This window comes from Bos javanicus, chromosome 19, assembly GCF_032452875.1.
Source record: "Bos javanicus breed banteng chromosome 19, ARS-OSU_banteng_1.0, whole genome shotgun sequence".
NCBI classification, from domain to species: Eukaryota; Metazoa; Chordata; class Mammalia; order Artiodactyla; family Bovidae; genus Bos; species Bos javanicus.
Genome location: NC_083886.1, coordinates 33,514,308 through 33,538,807, shown reverse-complemented (window position 1 = coordinate 33,538,807; position 24,500 = coordinate 33,514,308). Strand labels below are relative to the sequence as shown.

General features: G+C 44.6%; 1 protein-coding gene across 1 annotated transcript in view; it reads right to left on the bottom strand.

The window, feature by feature from the left end:
- The window catches only part of LOC133232122 (protoheme IX farnesyltransferase, mitochondrial), a 109,020-nt gene that overhangs the window by 70,831 nt on the left and 13,689 nt on the right, over positions 1–24,500 (bottom strand). Inside the window, exon 4 of the mRNA XM_061391125.1 lies at positions 14,841–14,965. Within this exon, the coding sequence (XP_061247109.1) occupies positions 14,841–14,965 (125 nt within the window). The remainder of the gene's footprint in view (positions 1–14,840; positions 14,966–24,500) is intronic.

The following is a 24,500-nucleotide window of genomic DNA, read 5'->3' as shown; positions in this document are numbered from 1 at the left end:
GCTGCTCTGGGTCTTAGTTGTAGCACATAGGGTCTTTGATCTTGTTGCAGTATGCAGGATCTTAGTTCCCTAACCAGCGAGCGATGGAACCTGGGACCCTGCATTTGAAGCATGGAGTCTTAGCCATTGGACCACCAGGAAAGTCTCTGTGTCATTTTTTGACATCAGTTCTCTCGCCAAACAGTAAGCAACATTCATCACCGACTTATTCATATGCTGAGCTCCTACGATGTGTCGGCCAATTTTTAAGGATAAAACCAAGGCTCTGTTCTTGTCATGCCGACATTACAAGTTGGGGAAACAGACAAGAAACCAAAGGACTCATCACAGGAGAGGAGAGGAGTGCAGAGGGTGGGCGTGCCCTTTACAGAAGCGGAAGCTGGAATGAAGCCTGGACACCTGTGAGGAGGTGGTGGGCGAGGGAACCTGAGGGACTCCTGGGCAGGAGACTTCCTGAGGGGTAGGGGATGGTGGCAAAAAGCTGCGTGGCTGGAGCGGGGTGAGCAAGGTTGCCAGGAGGAGGAGGGCAACCCTTAGAGGGCACCTGGGGTTTTACTCTGAGTTGATCCATCACCCGTCTCTGACATAACTTCCTTCTGTTTGTCCAAGATCTTTATCTTTCCATCACAGGAAACACTTTGGATGTTCATGCCACTCCCAGCCCATAGACTGCAGCCCCTCCACTGTCCTCAAGTCCAGGCTGCTCTCCCCTACCCCGACTCCTTCACTCTTATCTGATGACAACCGCCAGCTTCCGGTTTCAGCTCCATGTTCTCCTTCTGTCTCCTGCTGCCTCTACCCATCTCTACGCAAAATATGCAGGCCCCCCCCGCAAAAAAAGCCCAAACTGAATGATCATTTATTTGCCAAGACCTGCTCCTTCTTCTATATTCCCCACCTCACTAGATGACACTCTATCCATCACTCCACATCTACCCAGTATTTGTTTTTTCCAGTGGTCGTGTACAGATATGAGAGTTGGACCATAAAGAAGACTGAGTGCTGAAAATTTGATGCTTTTGAACTGTGATGCTGGAGAAGACTCTTGAGAGTCCCTTGGACAGCAATGAGATCAAACCAGTCAATCCTAAAGGACATCAACCCTGAATATCCATTGGAAGGAAAGACTGATGCTGAAGCTGAAGCTTCAATACTTTGGTCACCTGATGAGAAGAGTCGACTCACTGGAAAAGACCCTGATTTTTGGAAAAGATTAGAGCAAGAGGAAAAGGGGGAGACAGAGGATGAGATGGTTGGATGGCATCACCGACTCAATGGACGTGAGTTTGAGCAAGCTCCAGGAGACAGTGAAGGATAGATAGTGCTGCAGTCCATGGGGCTGCAAAGAGTCGGACACAACTGAGCGACTATATTTTTACTTTTTTCTTTTCAGCACTAGGACACTGAATGAAGGATCAAATTCTCTAACTTGATACCTCTCCTAATGGTACCCTTTCAAGCTCTCATGATCTCTGCTTCCTGTCTGAAAAGGTTTGTCCTCAAGCTTTGCTTCACAGAATGGCTAAATCAATTTTTTATAGAAAGAAAATCTGCCTACCTCCTTTCCTCATTCAGTAAATTCCTATTAATAAGAATAGTAGAGTGGGTAACCATTCCCTTCTCCAGGGGGTCTTCCCAACCCAGGGATCAAACCCAGGTCTCCTGCACTGTAGGCAGCTTCTTTACCATCTGAGCCACCAGGGAAGCCCAATAAAAAGTAATAATAATTAACGTCAATTGCCTACTTTCTAAGTACCAGGCCCTTCTTTAAGAATCAAATATGTCATTTAACTTTCTCAGCAACCTCCTCTGTTGAGAAAGTTAGGTGCCCAAGTCACAGGTAGACACAGAGCTGGCACACCAGCCTGGTCAGCGAGCCTGGGCTCTGCCCTCAGGCTCCTGACCTCTCTGAGCACCTCTCTTGTGCAGATAAACAGACGGGGGTGATCAGATGCATCCTTACAAATCATGAAGAGCACCGTGAAGGGACAGTGCGGGTGTGATGCAGGGCAGCAGTCAGGGGGCAGGTGGGGCCTGCTGCCACTGCGCTGCCTGGTCCCTCACCACGGTCCTCCCCTCTGCCTGGTGGTGTCTCCCTGTTAAAATATCTATTGCCCATCTTTTGCTTTTCCACGTAGACTCTGAGAGAGAATCGACCTTCCTGTCAGCCCAGCACACGACACAGGTGCCCAGGGAGTGTCTGCCATGTGGCTAGCACTTGAGCTGCGATCCCTGCGGTGGAAGGAGGTGGGGGCTAGAGAGGGACCAGACCACACAGCCTCCGTGGGTCAAAGCTAGCATTTTCTTCTCTACCCTCTCAAGAGCTTGAGAGCCAGCATGGGTATGATGGCTTTATGACCACCCACCAGCGGTTGCCCAGCACCTCCAGGGGAGTCTGGGTGCTTGACCCCCCACCCCCGCTAAAAGCCCTGCAGTGGAACCTCACAGCATCCTCCCCACCCCGTATCTCAGGCTTCTGCTGTGCTGTGATGGACACACATCCTCTGGCTGATGTTTCACGTCTCTGGGTCTTTACTCATGACGTTCTCGCTGCCTGGGAAGATCTCCCCTCATAACATCCACCTAGTAAGTGCCCACCTCACCTCCAGAGGCTCTGGCCCCTTCTCCAGGAGGCTCTCCTGACCTCCAGAGGCTGAAATGACCCCTGTTGACCCCTCCCTTGTACACCTACAGCACAGCCCGACTTCTACCCCTGTGTAGAGCTGCTCTGCTGTATTGTTTCACTGCTCTTATTTATACAACTGCCTTCCTCTGCCACACTGGGGGCTGCTCTTTTTGATCACTCGTGAAAGGAGTCAATACTCGTGTGAGGATCCTTCCTGAAAATAACTTTCAAGAAGAGATGGCCACACTGGATGAGCATTTCCTACTACCTAAAGAACTTCTTTCCACCAGGCAGGGGAACATCAAGGGGATTTCAACAGCCTACCCCTCCTTGATAATTCTGACTTGAACTAAGCAGAATAAACAAAATTCTGTGCAAGTGAAAACTAGTTCAGTCGCATATTCCTGACTTTCAAAGGCATTAAAGCCAAGTCCTGAAGCCTAAATGTTCACTGAGCACTTAGGGAAAGGGTCATTTTTTAATACAAGCTGACTGTACTTAAGCCAGGATGGCTAAATATCTCTCTGCTAAAAAACTTAGGAACTGTTTTTCTTCTTCTGTGAAAACATGTCAGACTTTGAATTGAAGGCCTGTCTAATTGTTCCAGGTTAACCACATGCTTATTTCAATAAGCTATGTTGCCATTCAGTCATTTATTCAAGAGTAAGTGAAAACCAAGGGGGTAGGGGTAGAATCCATGCTCAGTCCCTTACTAATACCCTAATTTACCAAATCCCTGAATATTTTTATAAGAATTGATAATCTGGACTTAAGACAGTTTTATATTCTTAACATCCGATGTTTTGGTTAATCCCCATTATTTTAAATTAGGAGTTGACAGCATTAACTTTGGAAGAGAAATCTTTATTCACATATCTTCAGAAAGCTGTTTAAGGTAATTATACACAGCACTGTTTAATCCTTCTTATTAGTTCACCTAATAGCAGTAATATGAACGACTGCAATTTTCTACATCATCAGCCATAGTTTTGCTAAAAGCAACACCAGACTAACATAATTTTTACTCAGATATGTTAATGAAAATACTAGGATGTTACACTAGACTTTCATTTCAGCGTTACTTTCCTTTTTTATGAGCTAGCAGGTAAACATCCTCCAGGATTAAAGGAATCTCATTGGAACAAAAGCATATTATCTTAGCATTGTAAGGTTACACAGTATATTTTAAGCTACAAAGATACTCTATGTTACAAGTATACATAAATCTTATTAACTACTAAATTTTCTCTTTTGTTTCATCCTATCTTTACGTTCCATCACTCAGATCCTTCAGAATGTCTTTGTTCCCCCTTGTGATTGCTGCTTCCGGGAGAAATCTGGCATAGCATCTAAAGGAAATGCCAGCGCAAGGTTTTCCTTAAGATTAATCACACAGGTAAGCAATTTCCCCTTCTTGCCAAACAGTATTTTCTAAAACTTCTTAGAAAATCAATAAGACAGGGCTGGGTGGTCGTGGCAATGTGAATTTTAGGATTTACTTTAATCACTTACACACACATTTTAAAGGTCTGATAGCTTGCCTAAAGCAGTATGGAGCTCCTTTACTGGTTAGAAATAGCAGGAGACAAAGGATTCTCAGAAGTCAGTCTGTTTTCAAGAGCACAGGCCTCACAGACCTGTTCCACTGTCCACTCCCGACACCCTGATTCCTCAAGAGTCTGGGAGTTTGGTGTGGAATTCAGAACCATCAAATGACTCCAATTCTAAAGTATAAATACTAAAGCATCCACTTTTTTCATGTGTTAAACTTTAAAAGCAGTGACTAAGGCAAAGAGAATATGAGATGGTCTCCCAGGGTCACTCTACATGGTCAGGTTCGACAGCAGTGTCATCAATGAAGAGTCCATCTAACCCAGAAAACAGCAGGGTCAGGAGGAGGAGGGGCTGTGGTTCAGAGCAGAGAACAGACATGCTTACGGGATTCAGAACAAGCTACTGGGAAAGGCAAAACATAACTGAAGATTTTGGGGAAAGAAAGATAATTTGGGAAGAAACTCAACTTGACCCCTGCTGGCTGGTGAGATGGAGCCAGCCAGGGAGGAAGCAGGTTTCTATTTCCCAAATCACAGTCAAGCACGACCCACTACTCAGAGATGCAGCCACAAAGCCCAGCTCCAGAAACCCAGATTAGCCTCACTTCTGTTATCTCCATGCGAGTCTCAATTAAATATCTGCTTTTTTGATTTATCAACCTTTTTTCACCAATAGTACAAGTATTAGTCGCTCAGTCATGTCTGACTCTTTGTAACCTCATGGACTGTAGCCTGCCAGATTGCTCTGTCCATGGAATTTTCCAGGTAAGAATACTGGAGTGGGTTGCCATTCCATTCTCCAGGGGATCTTCCTGACCCAGGGATCAAAGGTGGGCCTCCTGAACTGCAGGCAGATTCTTTACCATCTGAGTCACCAGGGAAACCCAATATTTTTCACCGATATTTTTTAGATTTACTGGAACTGACAATGCAACTCCACAGGCCTCTGAAATGGCAGAGCACGAATGACAGCTGCTGAGCCTAAGTCACCACATGTTCAAACACCGGGCAGGTATTACACACTGCTGCTGCTGCTAAGTCGCTTCAGTCGTGTCAGACTCTGTGCGACCCTGTAGATGGCAGCCTACCAGGCTCACTAGGAATACATAAATATGCATATTCACTCACACACGCACATATTCACACACACACACATGTGCGCGCATATTCACTCACACACCCACACACCCACACACACACATTATAGTTTGCAAGGCTAACCCAGGGCTCTGGGTTAACACTGAGGAAAACAAACACGTCTCCTTGCCATTCTCTATATTACGGCCCTAACTAGAGACAAATGGATGGTAACCAGATTCTCCAAGTGGGCCCAAAACAGGCCAAACTTGTATATTAACAACAATCACAATACCTAACATTAACGGAGCACTTGGCTTTCATAGAGATGAGGGCCTCAAATCCTCCCATCTCACTAGAGACGGAGATGTCACCAGCCCATGAAGGTCCCCTCGCCTTGGGGCTCCACAGCAAGAATGCCAGCAGTCACCTGAGCAAAGGTGACTTGTTCAGCGGCAACGGCCCTCATCTGAGTGGTGCTGAGACTAAAACATCCGAGTGAGAGGAAGAAGCAGCGAGCTTGGGGTCGCACCCACAAATCCTGCTCTCAACCCCGCCAGGCTCATGTGTGCAATCAATAGCACAGCTAAGCGTCACTTCATTCTTCCACAACACAACGGGGTGGTGCCACCACACAGCCAGTTAATGCGGCACGTAAATCATAAACACTGTCTATGAACCTATGTTCAGACCACTGTCGACTCTACATCTGCAGGCAGAGCTTCACCTGGAGGTATTTAGGTTATGAATTCCAGTGCCAAACTCACTCGACTCGGCTGGATCATTCTGGAGCAGAGAATCAAATGTAATTTAGGAAGTATTTGGGGTTTTATATATATAAATGCAGGAAAAGAGACTCGGCATTGAACGTGCGTTTTCTTTCTGATGTTGCTCAGTAATGCTCATCATTTGCCTTCTATGAAAAACACATTTAGCTGGAGACTCCCATGTGCTACTCAGAGACCCTGCAGACCCAACTTAGAGCAGTAGCTAATCCGGGTTGTCTGAATGAGCCACAAGTTGTGGATTTCAGAGGTCTTGGAGGGAATGCGAGTCGCCCACCAGTTAAAACATCAAAGTCCAACAAGTCACAATATTTGGGAGAAAAATACATTTCTCGTATATTGATTTTTCTTATACACACGATGTTCTATAAATCACATCGCCGGCTCTCGCTGACATCAGTCGGACTCGCCCAGGATACAACACCGGGTTCCCTAACCACTTCTGTCCACCATGGAAGATGAAAGTCAGTTCCTATTGCTTAAGGCAGAATGCAGAGTCAAAACAAAAGAAACATCAGAGAAAGCGAAAATGGAGAGAGACGCTTTAGATATTAATCTTGTATTCGCTGGGAAAACAGGAAAATCTTTATCTGTCTCCCCTCTTGCAGTTTAAAAGCCTGTGGATTTTCTTCTGCCCTGCCCACCCTATAATTCAGAGCTCTTTATCCAAAGCTCTTCCTTTTTACCTTATTTCAGCCGTGAAAAGTCTCTCAAGCATTGTCAGTATCAAACAAAAAACACGTCTCTTCTTGACCCCATTTCATTCACACCTCTTGATCTCTTTCATTTCCTTTCATAAAAATTCTTCAACATCCACAGATACACCAGACCCCAAAGATAACAGAGCCTTATCGCCTTTCCCTTTCTAATTATAACCTACCCCTCAGATCTGAAACTTGACTTACGTTTTGGGCCTTTCTTGTAATTTTCTCCAAAATAATGTCTCAGAGAACAGCAATAGTTCTTCTTAGAGCTAAGTCTAAGTTATGAATTCATTTGTCATCCATTTGATCTTTCAAAAGAGTCAGTTTCTGAAATCCTATAAACCTAGATTTAAACAAGCCCTAGCTAATACATGTGAAATGCTCAGAACATGACTTGGCATCTGACAGGTGTGAAGTTAAGTATCAGCTATGACTGTTGTTATGATGGAAACTTCCTGCTACTTCCCTTCACTTCCCCCGTAAATATTCCTTTTTTCCATTATGACTTCCTGGGCAATTTCACCCTGCTGGCCCACTCTCTGCTGTGGGAAGAGGGGATGGTTGCTCGAGATCAGGGACTCCTACTTACCGGTATCAAGGAGTTAAGCGTTCCCCTGCAACAACACAAGTGCCTGTAACCACAGTTGGAAAGTGACTGGGAGCACCGGTCATGTGGACGAAGGGACACTGAGCTTTCACAGACAGGAGAAGATGACCCGCTGGTTGAAGGCAGGAGGAGGCCGACCTCCGCTCAATAGAAGGAAGACATTTCTAGTCACCAGGTTGCCCATCGATAGAGCCAGGTACTCTGGGTTCGATCCCTGGGTTGGGAAGATACCCTGGAGGAGGGAATGGCTACCCACTCCAGTATTCTTGCCTGGGAAATCTCATGGATAGAGGAGCCAGGTGGGCTACAGTCCATGGGGTCACAAAGAGTCAGACACGACTGAGTGACTAATGCACCCTGCAAGCAAGTGACAACTGTAGTAATCAATTTCTGCCAGGGATATTGTAAGAACTAAAGAATTCATCAAACCTCTTCAACAGCTTACTGATGGCAGAGTAGTAACGGAGGGAAATACTCTTTGTCTGAGTTGCAGGTGCTCACACCCAGCACCACAACTGGCACGACAGTAGGTCCAACAGGTGCCTACAGAGAGGGTGAAAGTGAGGCAAGCCAGGTGGCCTGGGTCCAGTCGGTGCACTTGAGAGGAGAAAAGCCAGCGCCTGAGCCCCGATATTCTGATACAAAGATGCTTTTAGCACAGCTCACTTATAGTGAAGGGCTTCCCTTGTGGCTCAGCTCGTAAAACATCTGCCTGAAATGCAGGAGACCCTGGTTTGATTCCTGGGTCGGGAAGATCCACTGGAGAAGGGATAGGCTACCCACTCCAGTATTCATGAGCTTCTCTTGTGGCTCAGCTGGTAAAGAATCCACCGGCAATGTGGGAGACCTGGGTTCAATCCCTGGGTTGGGAAGATCCCCTGAAGAAGGGAAAGGCTATGCACTCCAGTATTCTGGCCTGGAGAGTTCCATGGACTGTACAGTCCATGGGGTCGCAAGGAGTCAGACATGACTAAGAGACTTTCACTTTCATTTACAGCGAAAGAGGTGAAGTGTGGGTGGGCTACGAATAGAGAGACTGGTGATTTCCTGTCTGAATTGGAACACTTGAGAGTCAAAAGGGGCATGAAGAGTTATTACACGAGGAACAGCAGCACAAACCAGGCCGTGTGGTCAACCTGGCCATCAGCGGGCAGAAGAAACGTGAGCCAGGCTGCCCGAGGCTGAAACCATAGCCAGGATCTCAAGTAAAATCAGAGGGAGAAATTATCAAAGCAGCAGTTCTCATTGGAGGGACTGTGGTTCCCAAGGAACACTTGGCAAAGTCTGAAGACATTTTCATTTGTCACACTAGGGGGGTCGGTGCCAACAGCACCCCGTTGGCAAAGATGGGGACACTGGGAAACACCCCCCGGTGCTGAGGACCATTTTCCAGCCCAACCGTCAGGAGTGCCGAGACTCAGAATTTCTTTATTAAAAATTACAAGATCTGACTGAGTTAACATATGAAACATCGGCATTTAAAAAACCCCGCCCAAAGACCGCAGACCATATTCAAACCCTACAGGACAAAAGTTAATCTAGTCTACAGACAGCAAGACCTCTTGAACGAAGGCATATGTCCAACAGCAAAATGGGCTGACAAACAGAAACAGCAAGTAAGCATTTAAAAAGTCTCCTGACGAAAAAAACCCAACTCCACCTCCTGAGTAATCAGAACACCTTGAATCAAAAGGGCAACATCTAAGGACACCTATAGACCCAGCATAGGTTTCAGGGTCAATGAGAGCAGTCCCGGGGCACCAAATGGAAGTATAAGCAGATTAAAGCAGAGACCTTCAGGAAGAAATTTAGCTGCACTTAAAACACACATCGTTTTAAATTTTAACGTTCTTTTAGTTAAATCACACAGCTTCAGCAATCTATCTAAAGAAATAGTGAAGGACGGGGTTCAAAGATTCAGCTGTAAGAATTTCAGTTCAGGATGATTTATCTGGGCAAAAACTGAAAATCCCTAAAATGTCAAACAAGGAGAAACTGATTAAACAAATCATGGTACATCTACAGAAGACTCTTAAAATCATGCTATAAGGCAAATACTGACATGGAAAGACGTTCGTGATATACTACTTAAAGGAAAAAATATATAGAAACTATGCATATTACATAAACCATTTCTGTGAGATATTAATATATGCCTGAAGGTATGTGTGTGAAAAAGGCCTATACAGCAATAACATAAATCAAAATGTTAAGCAGTGGATCTCTTCGGTGCTGGGCTACAGGCCACAAGGGCAGGGCTTGTTGCTTTTTCTCTACTGTGACTCTAACACTCAGAACAGTGCCAGGCACAAGCAAAACACAACATTTAAAATGTCATTTTTACTTATTTATAGTTTCTTACAGATTTTGCAATAAACACTTAATTTGCATAATAGTTTCTGCCTTCCTGTGGCTTTTTTTTTCACACTCATAAAGCAATGGCATTTATTTAATATTTTTACTTACAATGATTCACCTTTTTTATTGGGATTTAATGGCACAATAATTTTTTCAATGTTGCTTTTAAAAAAAGAATAATTCAATGGTAAAACAAAATGTTTAACAATAGAAATGGAAACAATGCCACCTATCCCTCAGGGTTGTAAGGTTTAAATAATAATTTGTGTGAATACACTCTGTAAATGCTAAGGCACTGCATGAATGTTAGAAATTAATTATTCTGCTAAAATCATACATTCCAGAGTTAAACCATTGTCACACATGCTTTGGCTGGTGGCCTTCCTCCCAGCAATTTTACTTCCCGTATTTTGTCCTCTAACAACAAAGGTGTGTGTGGCATCACTTGTAGGAGCAGAGCTAAAAGGGCAGAGGACTGGCTCAGAGCCTGCGGCATAGCTATGAAATCAAACAGTGCGTCATTATTAAAATCAACCTGTATATATGCACTTATTGACACACACTCTTGATCTTTATTTTAAAAACTCATGCATATGTAACATAACTAAAATAATCCTACTTCAGTTCAGTTGCTTAGTCGTGTCCAACTCTTTGTGATCCCATGGACTGCAGCATTCCAGGCCTCCCTGTCCATCATGAACTCTTGGCATCCACCCAAACTCATGTCCACTGAGTCAGTGATGCCATCCAACTATCTCATCCTCTGTCGTCCCCTTCTCCTCCTGCCCTCAATCTTTCCCAGCATCAGGGTCTTTTCAGATGAGTCAGCTCTTTGCATCAGGTGGCCAAAAACTGAAGTTTCAGCTTCAACACCAGTCCTTCCAGTGAACACTCAGGACTGATCTCCTTTAGGATAGACTGGTTGGATCTCCTTGCAGTCCAAGGGACTCTCAAGGGTATTCTCCAATACCACAGTTCAAAAGCATCAATTCTTTGGTGCTCAGCTTTCTTTATAGTCCAACCCTCACATGCATACCTGACTACTGGAAAAACCATAGCCTTGACTAGACGGACCTTTGTTGGCAGAATAATGTCTCTGCTTTCTAACATGCTGTCTAGGTTAGTTATAACTTTTCTTCCAAGGAGTAAATGTCTTTTAATTTCATGGCTGCAGTCACCATCTGCAGTGATGTTGGAGCCCCCCAAAATAAAGTCAGCCACTGTTTCCACTGTTTCCCCATCTATTTGCCATGAAGTGGTGGGACCAGATGCCATGATCTTCGTTTTCTGAATGTTGAGCTTTAAGCCAACTTTTTCACTCTCCTCTTTCACTTTCATCAAGAGGCTCTTTAGTTCCTCTTCACTTTCTGCCATAAGGGTGGTGTCATCTGCATATCTGAGGTATTGATATTTCTCCCGGCAATCTTGATTCCAGCTTGTGCTTCTTCCAGCCCAGCGTTTCTCATGATATACTCTGCATATAAGTTAAATAAGCAGGGTGACAATATACAGCCTTGACGTACTCCTTTTCCTATTTGGAACCAGTCTGTTGTTCCATGTTCAGTTCTAACTGTTGCTTCCTGACCTGCATATAGGCTTCTCAAGAGGCAGGTCAGGTGCTCTGGTATTCCCATCTCTTTCAGAATTTTCCACAGTTTATTGTGATCCACACAGTCAAAGGCTTTGGCATAGTCAATAAAGCAGAAATAGATGTTTTTCTGGAACTCTCTTGCTTTTTCAATCATCCAGCGGATGTTGGCAATTTGACCTCTGGTTCCTCTGCCTTTTTTAAAACCAGCTTGAACATCTGGAAGTTCACAGTTCACGTATTGCTGAAGCCTGGCTTGGAGAATTTTGAGCATTACTTTACTAGCATGTGAGATGAGTGCAATTATAATCCCATTTACAGCTTATTAAAACAGTATCTGTCATGTCAAACAATCAAAATGGTTGTGATGATAATTTTCTGATAATTTTTATCTTTCAATTTGTTAATTCATTCTACTTGAGCTCACTCAGCTTTTTCCTTTTGGCCTCTCTGTTTTCAAGATAAGATCAGTCAAAGCCATCTATAACATTTTATTTTCCAGTCGCTGAATTTTATGGATTGTTTTCAGCCCTGGAAGGCACTCCCACTCTCAAGCTGCCCTATGGCTTTAAATGAAGCATGTGTATGGTTTACAAAACATGGGTGTAATTGCTTTTTACATTTTCATGTTAGTGGTTTCTTACATATACATGTATCTCTTTATGCATTAGTCAGGACTTCATATATCAGAGGCTAAATCTCATTTTCCCTCCTTAAAAGAAAGGTTAAGAACTGCTTTCCAAAGCTTTATGTTTCCTACTTTTACACAGAGAGATCACAGAAGTAGGGTATAAAGAATAAACACTCAGAACTAAATGAATAACAGCAATGAGAAGTATTTTTAAAAACATGAAATGTTACTTGAATCCTTCTGTAAATGGGACAGGGGACATTTTCTTCCCACAGAACTCTATCAGAAGCTGGAGATCGGTCTTGCACACCAACCACACTTCTGCGCTCTTTTAGTGGGAAGCCAGCTCCTTTAAAAAACCAGGAAGCTCTTCCTTTCCGACTGTTTCTTTCTCTGCCTGCTTTCAAAAGCTCATGCAAATCCTTGTGGCCTTGTGCTCTTTGATGCTAAAGAAAAGCATTGATGAAAATGGCCTCACCTTCCTTTATTTTATGAGACTGCTTAACAACACTAGAATTAAAATATCCCCAACGTTATTTAGAAAATACTGTCATTTGAGAAGCTAACTGACTCTATAATAATGATGAAATTCGATGATGGAAATCAGTGAGATATTTTTAAGTATTACAAGGCTTCCAAATGAAATCAGAGCCCAAGACAAGTGGAGGGAAGCAATACGGATAAACAGGAGAGGATGAGGAAAGTATTTGTGTGCCCAACAGCCCTGACTGAGGGTGGACGCCATGCCCAACGCTGCTGAGGCCTGTGGGGGGTATGAGAAAGTTCTAGAAGAAGAGTGGGACAGTTGTGTGTGTGAGAGGCAGGCAGGGCTAGGACACAAGCCTGAGGAAGAGGCAGGATAAGACTCTTGGCATTTGTCATCACAGAAAGAATCCCCCTATGGAGGCTGTAGCTTCCTGAGCAGTTTAAAACCTACAAAACCCAACTCAGCCCCTGGAGCAAACTGTGAAATAACACGTCCATCTAAACGCATTTCAACTTAAAACATTTCTAAAACCTTGGTTTGTGTTCAGCTTCCATAATAAACTTCTGCCTAATATAAGTCATTCCACTTTATTTCCTCCAGATATTTCTTTGCTACAATTGAATGGTTTTACTCCATCATGAATCCTTGACCACCTTTTTATTCCTTTTGGTGGTGATGGTGGGGGGCAGGGGGTCAGACAGCTCCAACTCAAGGCCAGTCTATTTTTTTAAAAGACTTTTTAATTAGATCATTTTATTTATTTTTTTATTTCATTTTTTAAAGTGTTTATTGACTCTGTTACATCTGTTTTATGTTTTGGTTTTTCGGCCCCAAGGCATGTGGGATGTTAGCTCCCTGACCAGGGATCGAACTCGTACCTTCTGCCTTGGAAGGCAAAGTCCTAACCACTGGACTGCCAGGGAAGTCCCCCACTCTGTGTCATCTTTTACAATATCTAGGGACAATTTGATGTTTATGAGCTTGTGTTGCTATTTTCTGAGTCTCCATACTTTTGTCTGAAGCCTCTATTAAAATCTATGTAAATGCAACAGAAGACAACAATTGATATTATTAATCTTATGACCTGGATTTATAACTACTGAATACATACAAGTGATAATTTTAAAAATATTTTGAAAAATAGACCCACAAATAGTCACATAAACCCAATTTGCTTATACTGCTTTTTATTCAATCGTCATTAAAAACGTGTTCATTGTGAAACCGTCATCAATCTCTTCGCTGGGGAACAAAGGAGGGTGCAACAGGAAGAGATGGCTTGTGGTTTACAGGAGGGGCGTGGGGCGGGGGCGGGGTGGTGAGTAGAGCTGCTTGAACCTCCTGTAGCACTGTTTTGATGTAAAATCGGAACAGAAATTTAACTTTATTTGAAATGCATTGACCCTTCTCCAAGCAGCTGATAACACACGGTAAAAGCACACCGATTCTAGATGTTCCCGAATGAAAAGGCTCATGCTTTGCAGACTACCAGCACATGCATCCACTTGGCCAACCTGTTTTCCTGCTGGTAACTTCAATTCCTATTTTAAAACCATGCCAACTCCTCTTGGGTGTTCTGGTGAGGAGAATGACTTTCTTTACATTTTAGCCAAGACTTTCCCACCACAATATCTTATGAGAAAGCCACAGGGCTGGGGCACACACTGCAGTGACCAGGCTGGGGAGGGGAAGGCATTTTAGAGAATTATTTTGACATTTAAAATAATAGGGAGGGGAAGAAGCATTAAAAATAATGTGCTAATTAATTTTTTTGATATATTCTGATTCCACGGGCCAAGTTTACTGAGGACTGAATTAAAGAATTTTTTTTTAAAGATGGATGTGCTTGTTTAAAATACACTGTTTTGCATAGTGGTGGTTTTAAAATGCAAACAAGTCAAACCAAAGGAAGAACAACACATAATAATGTAAGCTTGGGGGAATGTGCCTGAAGTCGGAAAGAGGAGAGAGGCTGATAGCTCTAAAGCACTTTCTAAAAAATAAACTATTTTAATTGAATTAATTAATTAGCTTGTTTTTTGGCTGTGCCACGTGGCATGCGGGATCTGAGTTCCCCAACCAGGGATCAAGCCTGCACCCTGTGTATTGGAAGCAGAGTCCTAACCACTGGACTGTCAGGGAAGTCGCTCTAAAACACTTTCCAACCTCAAACCCTGGTCATTTGAGAAAGATACTCTATTGCTCTCGCTTCTGAATATACCTGAAAACGTTTCACCTGAAAAGAAAAAGACAGACTGGTTCGGGACCCCAAACCTTGCAAGACACGCAGCGTTCCAGGCTCACAGGACCTTCCCAGCAATGGGTGTGATTTGGGAGGGGTCTTTTTTCTTTTTAAATGCCACAATATGACAATCTCAGAAGAAGCGACGATAGCCTGACCCGGCTGAAAGGTGCTGCACTGACCTGATTGATGGAGTTGGCAGCGCAGGAAGCCAGGCCTGTTCCAACAAAGGTAAGCAGGAAGCAGGACCAGTCAAAAGGCGCTGGAGCCAGGGCGAAGCCGGCCGAGGTGGTGCTGACGACCAGGGCTGCAACACAGAAACAAACCAGGGGCTGTCACCAGGCAGGGCGGAGGGTCCTGGCCATGCAAGCCTGCCTCCAGGCAGACCAATCCCACCTCAAGAGCACGGACTGCAGGCTCACCTTTCATTGGAAAATTAAGCTTTACAGAACATTATTCCGATAATAAAAACTCTATGTTTACTATAGAAAAATGCCATTACATCCAAGAGTGAAAACTAAGTGGGTGTTTCAGATCCAGTCGTTCACTTATTCATTCAACACTCACTCACTGCATACCTAATCCATAATCAGTACCTACTAGACGTGAGGCATTGTGCTGAGCAGGTTAGGCTCTATTCTGCCTTGAGGTCCTTGTACTTTTTATTCCCTCTGCCTCTTCCCCTGGCTGGATCCTCCTCATCTTCCAGGTCCTGCCTTAGAGATCGTATCTTAGGGAGAACTGCCCCATCATCTCATGTGCAGGAAGCCCTCCAGGCTGACAGTGCCCTTGCGCTTCCTTTCTGGCGCTTGTCACTCTCTGGCTTCCGCCTGGAATATAAGCTCCATGGAGGCAGGTGCCCTGACTGTCTGGCTCGCTGCTACTTTCGGGGATCCCAATGCACCAGGCAAGGAGTATTTATTTTGAGCTTTGTAAATAGGTTTAAAAAATCAATTACCATCATGGTGGAAAAGACAGTACCATTATCAGTGAAATGTCAAACTAAAAACACTGTAAGAAGAAAATTCACTTTGTTTGAAATCAAAAAGGGTATGTAGTTGCACAAAACCAATGGTTTTTCTTTTTATTTGCCCCCAGAGCTTGACTGCGGAGAAGGCAATGGCAACCCACTCCAGTACTCTTGCCTGGAAAACCCCATGGACGGAGGAGCCTGGTAGGCCCCAGTCCATGGGGTCGCTAAGAGTCGGGCATGACTGAGCGACTTCACTTTCACTTTTCACTTTCATGCATTGGAGAAGGAAATGGCAACCCACTCCAGTATTCTTGCCTGGAGAATCCCAGGGACAGAGGAGCCTAGTGGGCTGCCGTCTATGGGGTTGCACAGAGTTGGACACGACTGAAGTGACTTAGCAGCAGCAGCAGAGCTTGACTGGGTGATGAGCAATAAACACAGACCATGTAATTTTTGACTAATGGGTCAACTCTTGAGCTGAGAAGAGACACCAAGTAGTTTGCAAAAAAACTGACCGAGAGAAAAGGATAATGCTTTAGTAAGACTTAGTAATGATTAAATCTACAAAATGGAAATACTGCCTCATTTAAAAATATACAAATTATAAATGGTAACACAGATTAAAAAATGACAGGGACCATTATTACTAGAGAGGAAGAAATCTGAATTTTTGTAACACATTTCCAAAAAAAGATCAAACGCTAACGAAGAATGTATTTTTACTTCTTCAAAGCAATTAAAGAAAGAGAAAGGGAAAGAAAATTGATAAATTGTAAAATTGACCGAAGCAATATTCTCGCACAGCACTGCCATGATGGTAATTAAACTTTTCATTGATTTCCAGGGGATTCATTACGTGGAATCATTTTGCAACACCAGGATCTCATTAAAGTGAATGTAATATAGTCTTTCATTAATAACACTGGAAATTATATTTTATTTGGTAATCTCGTATTCTGTCCCTTCACAAATAAACAGAAAATCAATGTGGCCGATGAAGCTTGACCCATCCAGTAGAGGCCCAGGAGCACTGTCCTGTAGTCCCAGGGGAGACTCCGGAGACCCAAGGAAGAGGGACAGCCCCACTCCGATGAACTCCCCACAGCAACCCTGCTCGTGGGTGGGTGTCTACCCCACACAGACTCCGCAGGCACCTGGGGAGATGCTGGGTGAGAAGGCAGCCCCAACACCCAGCACAGCTGCAGCTCTGACCTCTACTCTGCCTGGAACCGACACAGGGTCCGACGTTAAGACTGGCCACACCGCGTCCTCCCACTGGCCAACATCACTGACGAGGAGCCACCAGATACGGTCTCTGGTCTGCCTGCCTCCTCTGGGAGAAGCCCTTATGTTCTCTATAATTAAAAAAATTTTTTTTAAATTTCACAGTCACAAGCAGGCACGCCCTGGCTGGCCCAGAAGAAAGCAAACCTCCTTGAAGTGGGCTGCCTGGGGGCCATGTGGTAGAGAAGCCCAGGCGGCCCCAAGGAGCACAGCAGTCCAGGGACCTCAGTCCCAGAGACACAGAGAGATGGACTCTGCCAACAGCCGTGGGCCCAGAAGTGGCCCTGAGCCCCAGGTGAGAAGCAAGACCCCGACCCACACAGTGACTTCAGCCTGGAGGGACCCTGAGCAGGAACCAGCCAGGTCAGGCCTGGACTTCTGACCTTTAGAAACTATGAAATAATAGCTTTGTGCTATATTAACCTGCAAAGCTGTTAATGCAGTAAGAGAAAACTAGCAATACTGTAAGGAGGGTGGCATTTGAGGAAGACGAGACTTGAGGACGCAGGGGACGGACTGGAGTGGAGGGAAGATGGCTTAGGAACCACGGAGAGGCCTGCAGGGCCTCAGGGAAGGGACAACGGCCTGGGAAGGGCGGCAGTGGTGCAGAAGGAGGTAGAGCAAATCACCCACAGGCACAGGCCTTCAATAGGGAATAAGCCGAAGAGATTACAGCAAAGGAGCCAAACAATTCAGGAACTCAGAGAACAAAAGGACCGCAAAAGGTCAAAGGGAGCTTGGGGTCAGCTAATCTCCGTCCTGATGGAGGGGTGGCTTCACCGGGGGCAGTCTCCTGTGGGATGGGTCTCAGTCGCTCTGTCCCTCTGTTCCAGGCCAAGTCAGGACAACTCCCTTGAAATACCTAGCTCTGGGTGTAACTCCTATCTCTGGAGCAACACTGCACAAGCTTCAGTCATGCAAATACCACCACCCCAGCCCCTGTCTCTCCAGGCATAGCATCTGCAGGGACCAGCCACACGGGACCTCCAGGCTCCTGTCCACAGCGAGTGACACCTTTCAGAGACGCACTAGTTTCTACCATAACAAGAGCGCTCAGGCCAGTGCCTGGCAAATCCTAAGGGCCTAAAAAGTGGTGCTCTTGGTAACTGTTAAAATGTGGTTCGAGATGATCTATTTTTCCAGCCACTATGCTTAGACTTAATGTTTCAAAGCAGTGCCTTAAGGAACATTGACAAACAACAAAACACTTCACACAAGCTCCGTGTGCCCCAGTTTTATAACATCCAGGGGAGGGACCACAGCACAGTCCTTAATAACTGTGGACTAACTATGATGATGACAAAAACAAAACATACATTTGGGAAGCACTCTGCAATGCCAAAGTGCTTTTACATTTATTTAAACCCCGGAAACACTGCACTTCAAAGCAGTGTGTGGATACTTCAGTGTTATGGGAAGAAAACATGAGAACTTTAATTCATATTTCACTTTTTAACTCTTTCTTCTAAAACACATATTTTGCATATCATAAAATGAATATGATACATTGGGATGAGCGCACATGAACTTTATTTACAAGTAACAACTATACATTTTTGTTACATATGGCATTTATATACAATAGCATAAACATTTTATAAATATACACACATGCACTTCAAATTTTTTACTGATAAAATACACGACCAACAAACTTTGGAGAGGCCTGCTCTAAAATAAGCAGCAAGGCAAGCACTGGTGGGTAGCATGTCCAATTTTATATGTGGAGATCCAGGAGCCAGCCAAGGGCAGTGAACTCAACCCTTGGCCTGACCAAGGGTCATGTAAGTTACACATGATATATGGCTCTCTGCTATATGGGTTATTCTGTAACAAGTCCTGCAAAGAAAGACATTTTCAGAATAAAATTCCACTGAAGGAAGGGAAGACCAGCTGTGCTCAGTTGGTTGGTCATGTCCAACACTCTGTGATCCCCATGGACTGTAGCCGCTAGGCTCCTCTGTCCATAGGATTCTCCAGGAAATACTAGAGTGGGTTGCTATTCTCTTCTCCAGGGGATCTTCCTGACCCAGGGATGGAACCTGCTTCTCCTGCACTGGCAGGCAGGTTCATTACCAGTGAGCCACCTGAGCAAACACACACACATACACACCACCCAGCTGATGACATCACCACCAGCAGGCCGGCTGAGCTTTCAGGACATCCTTGCACACGAGCCATGATGCTCCTACAGCAGAGATCCTAAGGAGAATGGCCACAAGTCCCCGAGCAGGGAGCCCACACCCCGGGGGAAAAGTTCCCCTCGCCCCACCCACCGGGCACACGACCCTGCTTCTGCACCTTGGGGGCTCCGTCCCTGCAGAGGGTGGCTCCATGGGTCCTGGCGCCCCAGCTCCAGCTCATGGTCTGCTTCCAGAGCAGCAAGCAACTGCTGAAAGGTTTTCCCTTTTCCAGTACACAAGAGGTTTTCTTGAAGCAGTGGCTTAATCAAGAATGATTTTTTTTTTTTTTTATAAAGGCTCAATACTTTGAGAACTGCTGGTCTCTGAGTACAAGCATAATGAAGGTGCTCATGCACCTTCCGAGACCATCCATTAAAAAGAACTTTATCTCTTTTCTGAGATCATCCATTAAAAATAACTATAAAGATGATATTAAAAAACTGGTCATCTACATCCTGCTGCATCTCTCTTTCACTGCCTCGCTGTTTTTCAGCCCTGGCCCCAAAAAGAATTAGTGTGAAAAACAAAACTCCAATAAATCAATTCAGATAATTATCAACTCTGATAAAAGATTTGCTTGAAAGATGGAAACCGCTGACTAAATGAGAGTTTGAGATTCTCTATAGATTTCAAATTATCCTTGTGATCTATTATATCTCATTATCCTTGAGAGCAGGGACTATGCAATATTATAACCCAAATCTTATAGACCTGAGGTGTATTTTCTTTAAATCTCTTTTATGTACAAAGCAGCCAGAGAACAGACAGTTGATGAAATTGTGTGTGGCTTTGTTCACCGGTGGCTCCAAGCAATGGAATGTTTTCGTTAACGGATCTCAAAGTTCAAAACTATACAACTTAATTAAAAGGCGGGAATTAGGTCTTTTCTGATTTTCAAACGAACATGTATTTTTTACTTGATAGCTGTACTTATGACTTCTTCCTCTCTTTTCATTTCTGTTAACACCATAAGCTTCAAATGGCTCAATTTCTAATTTAAGTGAGTCTCGTAGGCTTCACAGCTTGGCTGCGTTCCGTGAACCTTCTGACAATTCTGTTACCCACACACGTATGGAGGAAGGTGGTAATTCTTATGCTTATTGTTTCGTTCAGATGAAAAGTCAATGGATGAGAGACAGGGTACTTTTTTCCTCAGCTACATTAAACACAATCAATCAGAGAGTAACTGACTACAAACCGTGACCACATCAGGTTAAAAGATAAAGACTTCTAATGGAGATTTTTAATAACACAGCTGCAAAACTAGGAACTTGCAGGGCCTTCTAGTTTTCCTCTTTATTTTTTTCATACTTGGTGACCAGAGGTGGTGGTCTTAAAAATCCAGGCCCAAATTCAAACTCCTAACTTCAAATTTACTGAGCATCACTATTACGAAAATGAAGCACTCAGTTCAGTCCCCAGGAAATTCCCCAGGAAGCACTTGGTTTGCATCCACGGCATTCAGAAGAGGGAAATGAAATAGCCATCAGGTCTGTATAAAAAAACACATCCAGAAAAGCTGTTTGCATCCAAGTTAATTAGGCAACACTGAGAGAGACCCTAAGATTGTTCTTTCAATCACAGTTTTTCCTTGAACCATCGAAGCTTTTCTACTTTGACATCCTATTTTTAGTTTTCCTTTTCAACAAAAAAACATTTCTTCTCAGTAGACTCAATAACCAACACTTTATGATCTTTGTAATTAACTAAAAGAAGTTTCCATAAAACTGATGCTTATTAAGCTTTTAAGAAGTAAAAACAATCCTTTTGAAAAATCAGTTTGGCAAGAAGAAACTGTTAGTTGAGCAGTTTTTACTAAAATAATGAAGATTGTTCTCGGTTTCATATCAATGACAACGGGTGAGGGTGACATGGTGAAAAGCAGACAGAAATATGAAACACAGTGGCCCAAGGTCACCTGTCACAGGTACAATACTTTACAGCTGCTACTAAATACTCATTGGAAGGACTCATGCTGAAGCTGAAGCTCCAATACCCTGGCCACCTGAAGCGAAGAGCCGACTCATTGAAAAAGACCCAGATGCTAGGAAAGATTGAGGGCAGGAGGAGAAGGGGTGACAGAGGATGAGATGTTTAGACGGCATCACCAACTCAGTGGACATGAATTTGAGCTAATTCTGGGAGATGGTGGAGGACGCAGGAGCCTGGCGTGCCACGGTCCATGGGGTCACAGAGAGTTGGACACAACTTAGTGATTGAACAACAACAAAATATTCAGCTATTACATCACAGGAAAATGATTATTTGTACTTAAAAAGCTAAGCTGTTTTAAATTCTACAAATTTTTGCAAGAGAGTTCATTATAGCTTTTTTCCCCATAAGCTTCTATTTTTTGAGTATCTATTATGTGCAGGGCAGGAGTGAGGCCCTGGGAACGCAACAAGCCACGGAGATGGATGTGGTCCCTGCCTCACGGTGCCCACAGGCTGGTGGAGATTCAGACAAGCCAACAGGCACAACAGCAAAGCGCGGAAGCACGTCAGAGGGTGGAGTCATGGACGCTGTGACAGCTAAGGGCTCCTGACCTAGACACCTGCTCAAACTGAGGTCAAAGGTGAAGACAAAGGATGAGGAGGAGCTGGCCTGGGAATGGGCAGGAGGGCCAGGTGTGAGTGCTAGAGGCAGAAAAACAGCGACACAGGGCCACGGCGTAAGGGAGCACCAGCCAGCCTGCCCACCTCCTCTGAAGAGAGCACCACCCATGTGAATACAGGTCAAAAAACATGCCTTGTGTTTTAACAAAACACTGCTATGTTAGCACTCCTCTTTTCATTCTTAACCTCCAAATTTACCATCCCTTGCTTAAGATATAAAAAAAAATGCTACCACGCAAAAACTTTTTAGCACTTAAACCGATAACCTGGCAGCAGCCTTTTAAATTCACTCCTGTAAGGTTCTCATTCCTTAACCTCAATAAGTGAGATGCTACCGTACTTCACTCTGAACTAGAAACTAGGCCCTTGAGGACACCCCAGAATGATAATCAGGCACCTGCAGGGCTGGGGAGCCATCGTCCAGTCCCCTCTAGAGATGCGCCTAACACAGCCGCCAGGGACGGGGGAGGCCTGACTGTGTGCAGAACCTAAGAGAATACCACGGGTCCACAGATGCGGCTGGCTGCTGATACGAGGTGGGGCTGATAGGAGAAGAGACAGGCAGAGAAGAGAAAAGGCAATGACCTGTGAGAACCCAGATAAACCAAGAGTTCCCACTTGATGAAAACCAAAGCTCGATTTTTGTTTGAAATGGGGAGCAAGGTGGTTTGCCGAGCATGAAGCTGAGGTGGTGGAAAGGGTGTTGAGTGAATTCTTCGGATAATAGTTTCTCAGAGTAGGTTCTGGGGACCATGCCAACCAGGGCCCTTCGTTAAAATACAGATTCCTACGCCCCCATCCCAGACCTAGTGTGAAAGAGTTTATGGAGACGAGGCACAGGAATCTGCATTTTAACAAGCACTCCAAGTAGCTCGGACCACACGTGGCGATTCAGAAACATTAAAGGGAGTGGAGTTCTCCAGGTGGATAATGGAATCCGGGGCAAAGAAGACAACTTAACAGGATGACAGGCCCTCAGTGACTTCTAAGTGTAACAAAGGCGCGAAAGAGGGGCTGCCTGGCTCGCTTCTTTGTTCTGCTGAAGTTTCGCCATCAACCTGAACTATTCAGTGTAGCCTTGGGCCAGCTGGTCTTCCTCCATGGCACAGTCCAGTGAGGACAGTGCCCCAGCACACAGGAGGAGTCTCAAACACGTACCTGATGATCAAGATGGCAGGGAAGACTGCCGACAGACAGGCACATACCCATAACCAGCCCTGGGAAAGTATAGGCGGAGGCGGCAAAGCAGCTTTATTTAAACACGCCGCACAGGAAGCCCATGTGTGGTGTGGTCCCACAGCAGATCTAGAGGTGCGGTTCTACTGTCTTTGGAAAACTAGGGGTGGAAATCTGGGCAGCCCGCATCCTCTTCCTGGGAGGGGACGTGCTGCATAAAAAGACAGCCTGGTGGGTGCTGTGAGGACATAGGGAAGCTGGCTACAGACAGCATTGACCAGGCTAGACTTAGATGCTCTGCTTTTTTTGAATGATAGAGGTATTCTTTACCCCGTCCCTTTTAGCTGGAGAAGCCATGCTTGCTGTACAGCCCTGGCCAATAAAATTTAAGGAGATATTCCTATCAAAACCTTCCCCTCCCAAGTAAAAAGCCTGCCCTGGCTTGCTCGATCTTAACTCCTGGACCAGGGACTGAACCCGCACCCTCGGCAGTGAAAGCACAGAATCCTAGCCACTGGACCACCAGCGAATTCCCTAAAAAGGCCAAGTCTTGTTAAGGAGGTTTCTGCCTTTCCACATCATCCCCATCTTCATTCTTTCTGCCTGGAATACAACATGATGAGGGGGGAGTGGCAGCCACCTCGTGGCTACTACTTGAGGACAAGAGCCAGAAGCTAATGAGAATAGAGCAAAGAGCAGGGGCCAACTATGTTAACAAAATCCCTGAGCACTAGCTCTCGACTCCTAATCTCAGACTCCTTGATAGAGAGTATATAAACCCTTCATCTGCTTAAGTCACTGTTCTTCAGGTTTTCACTTACATGCAGCTGAGCCCATTCTCAACTCATAGCTTCTTCTCTTTCTCTTCATAAAAGCTGTCAATGCATTTTTGAGAATGATTACCATCCTCATGAAATTTAGCTCTACATTCCTCTAGCATCTACCACCCATCTCATACTTAAAATCAATCCAATTAATCTTGGGCTCTTTCTCTGGTAGCTGAGCTGGGAAAGAATTAATCTCAAACTGTATTTAAAGCAGTGACATCATCAGAAAACAGAATAGCCCAGATAAAAATAGTTTTCATCTAACTTGGAACACTGGCTGAAGCATCTACATGGCCCGCTCCCACCAGAAACCAACTGAAATGATGGAATAAAAATGAAAATTAGAGAAAAACCTACATCAGCAATAAATTAGGTAAAGAGTGGATACTAAAACCCTCAAGAAATGTTTGTTAAATACAGTGCAGATGAGATGAAACTGAAGACAGATGCTGAAGGATGACTTGTGCCTTTCACTATTTGAATAGCAGAAAATGACCAACTGGTGAGAAAATGGATGTGTGGTGTGTGCTGAGTTGCTTCAGTTGTGTCCGATTCTTTGTGACCCTATGGGCTATAGGCTGGCAGGCTCCTCTGTCCATGGGATTCTCCAGGCAAGGACACTGGAGTGGGTTGCCGTGCCCTTCGCCAGGGTATATTCCCAGCCCAGGGGTTAAACCCGAGTCTCTCATGCCTTCTGCATTGACAGGTGGGTTCTTTACCACTAATGCTGCCTGGGAGGGGAATAAAGGCTATCTGAGGGGACGCTGTTTTTCTGGCTGCTGTG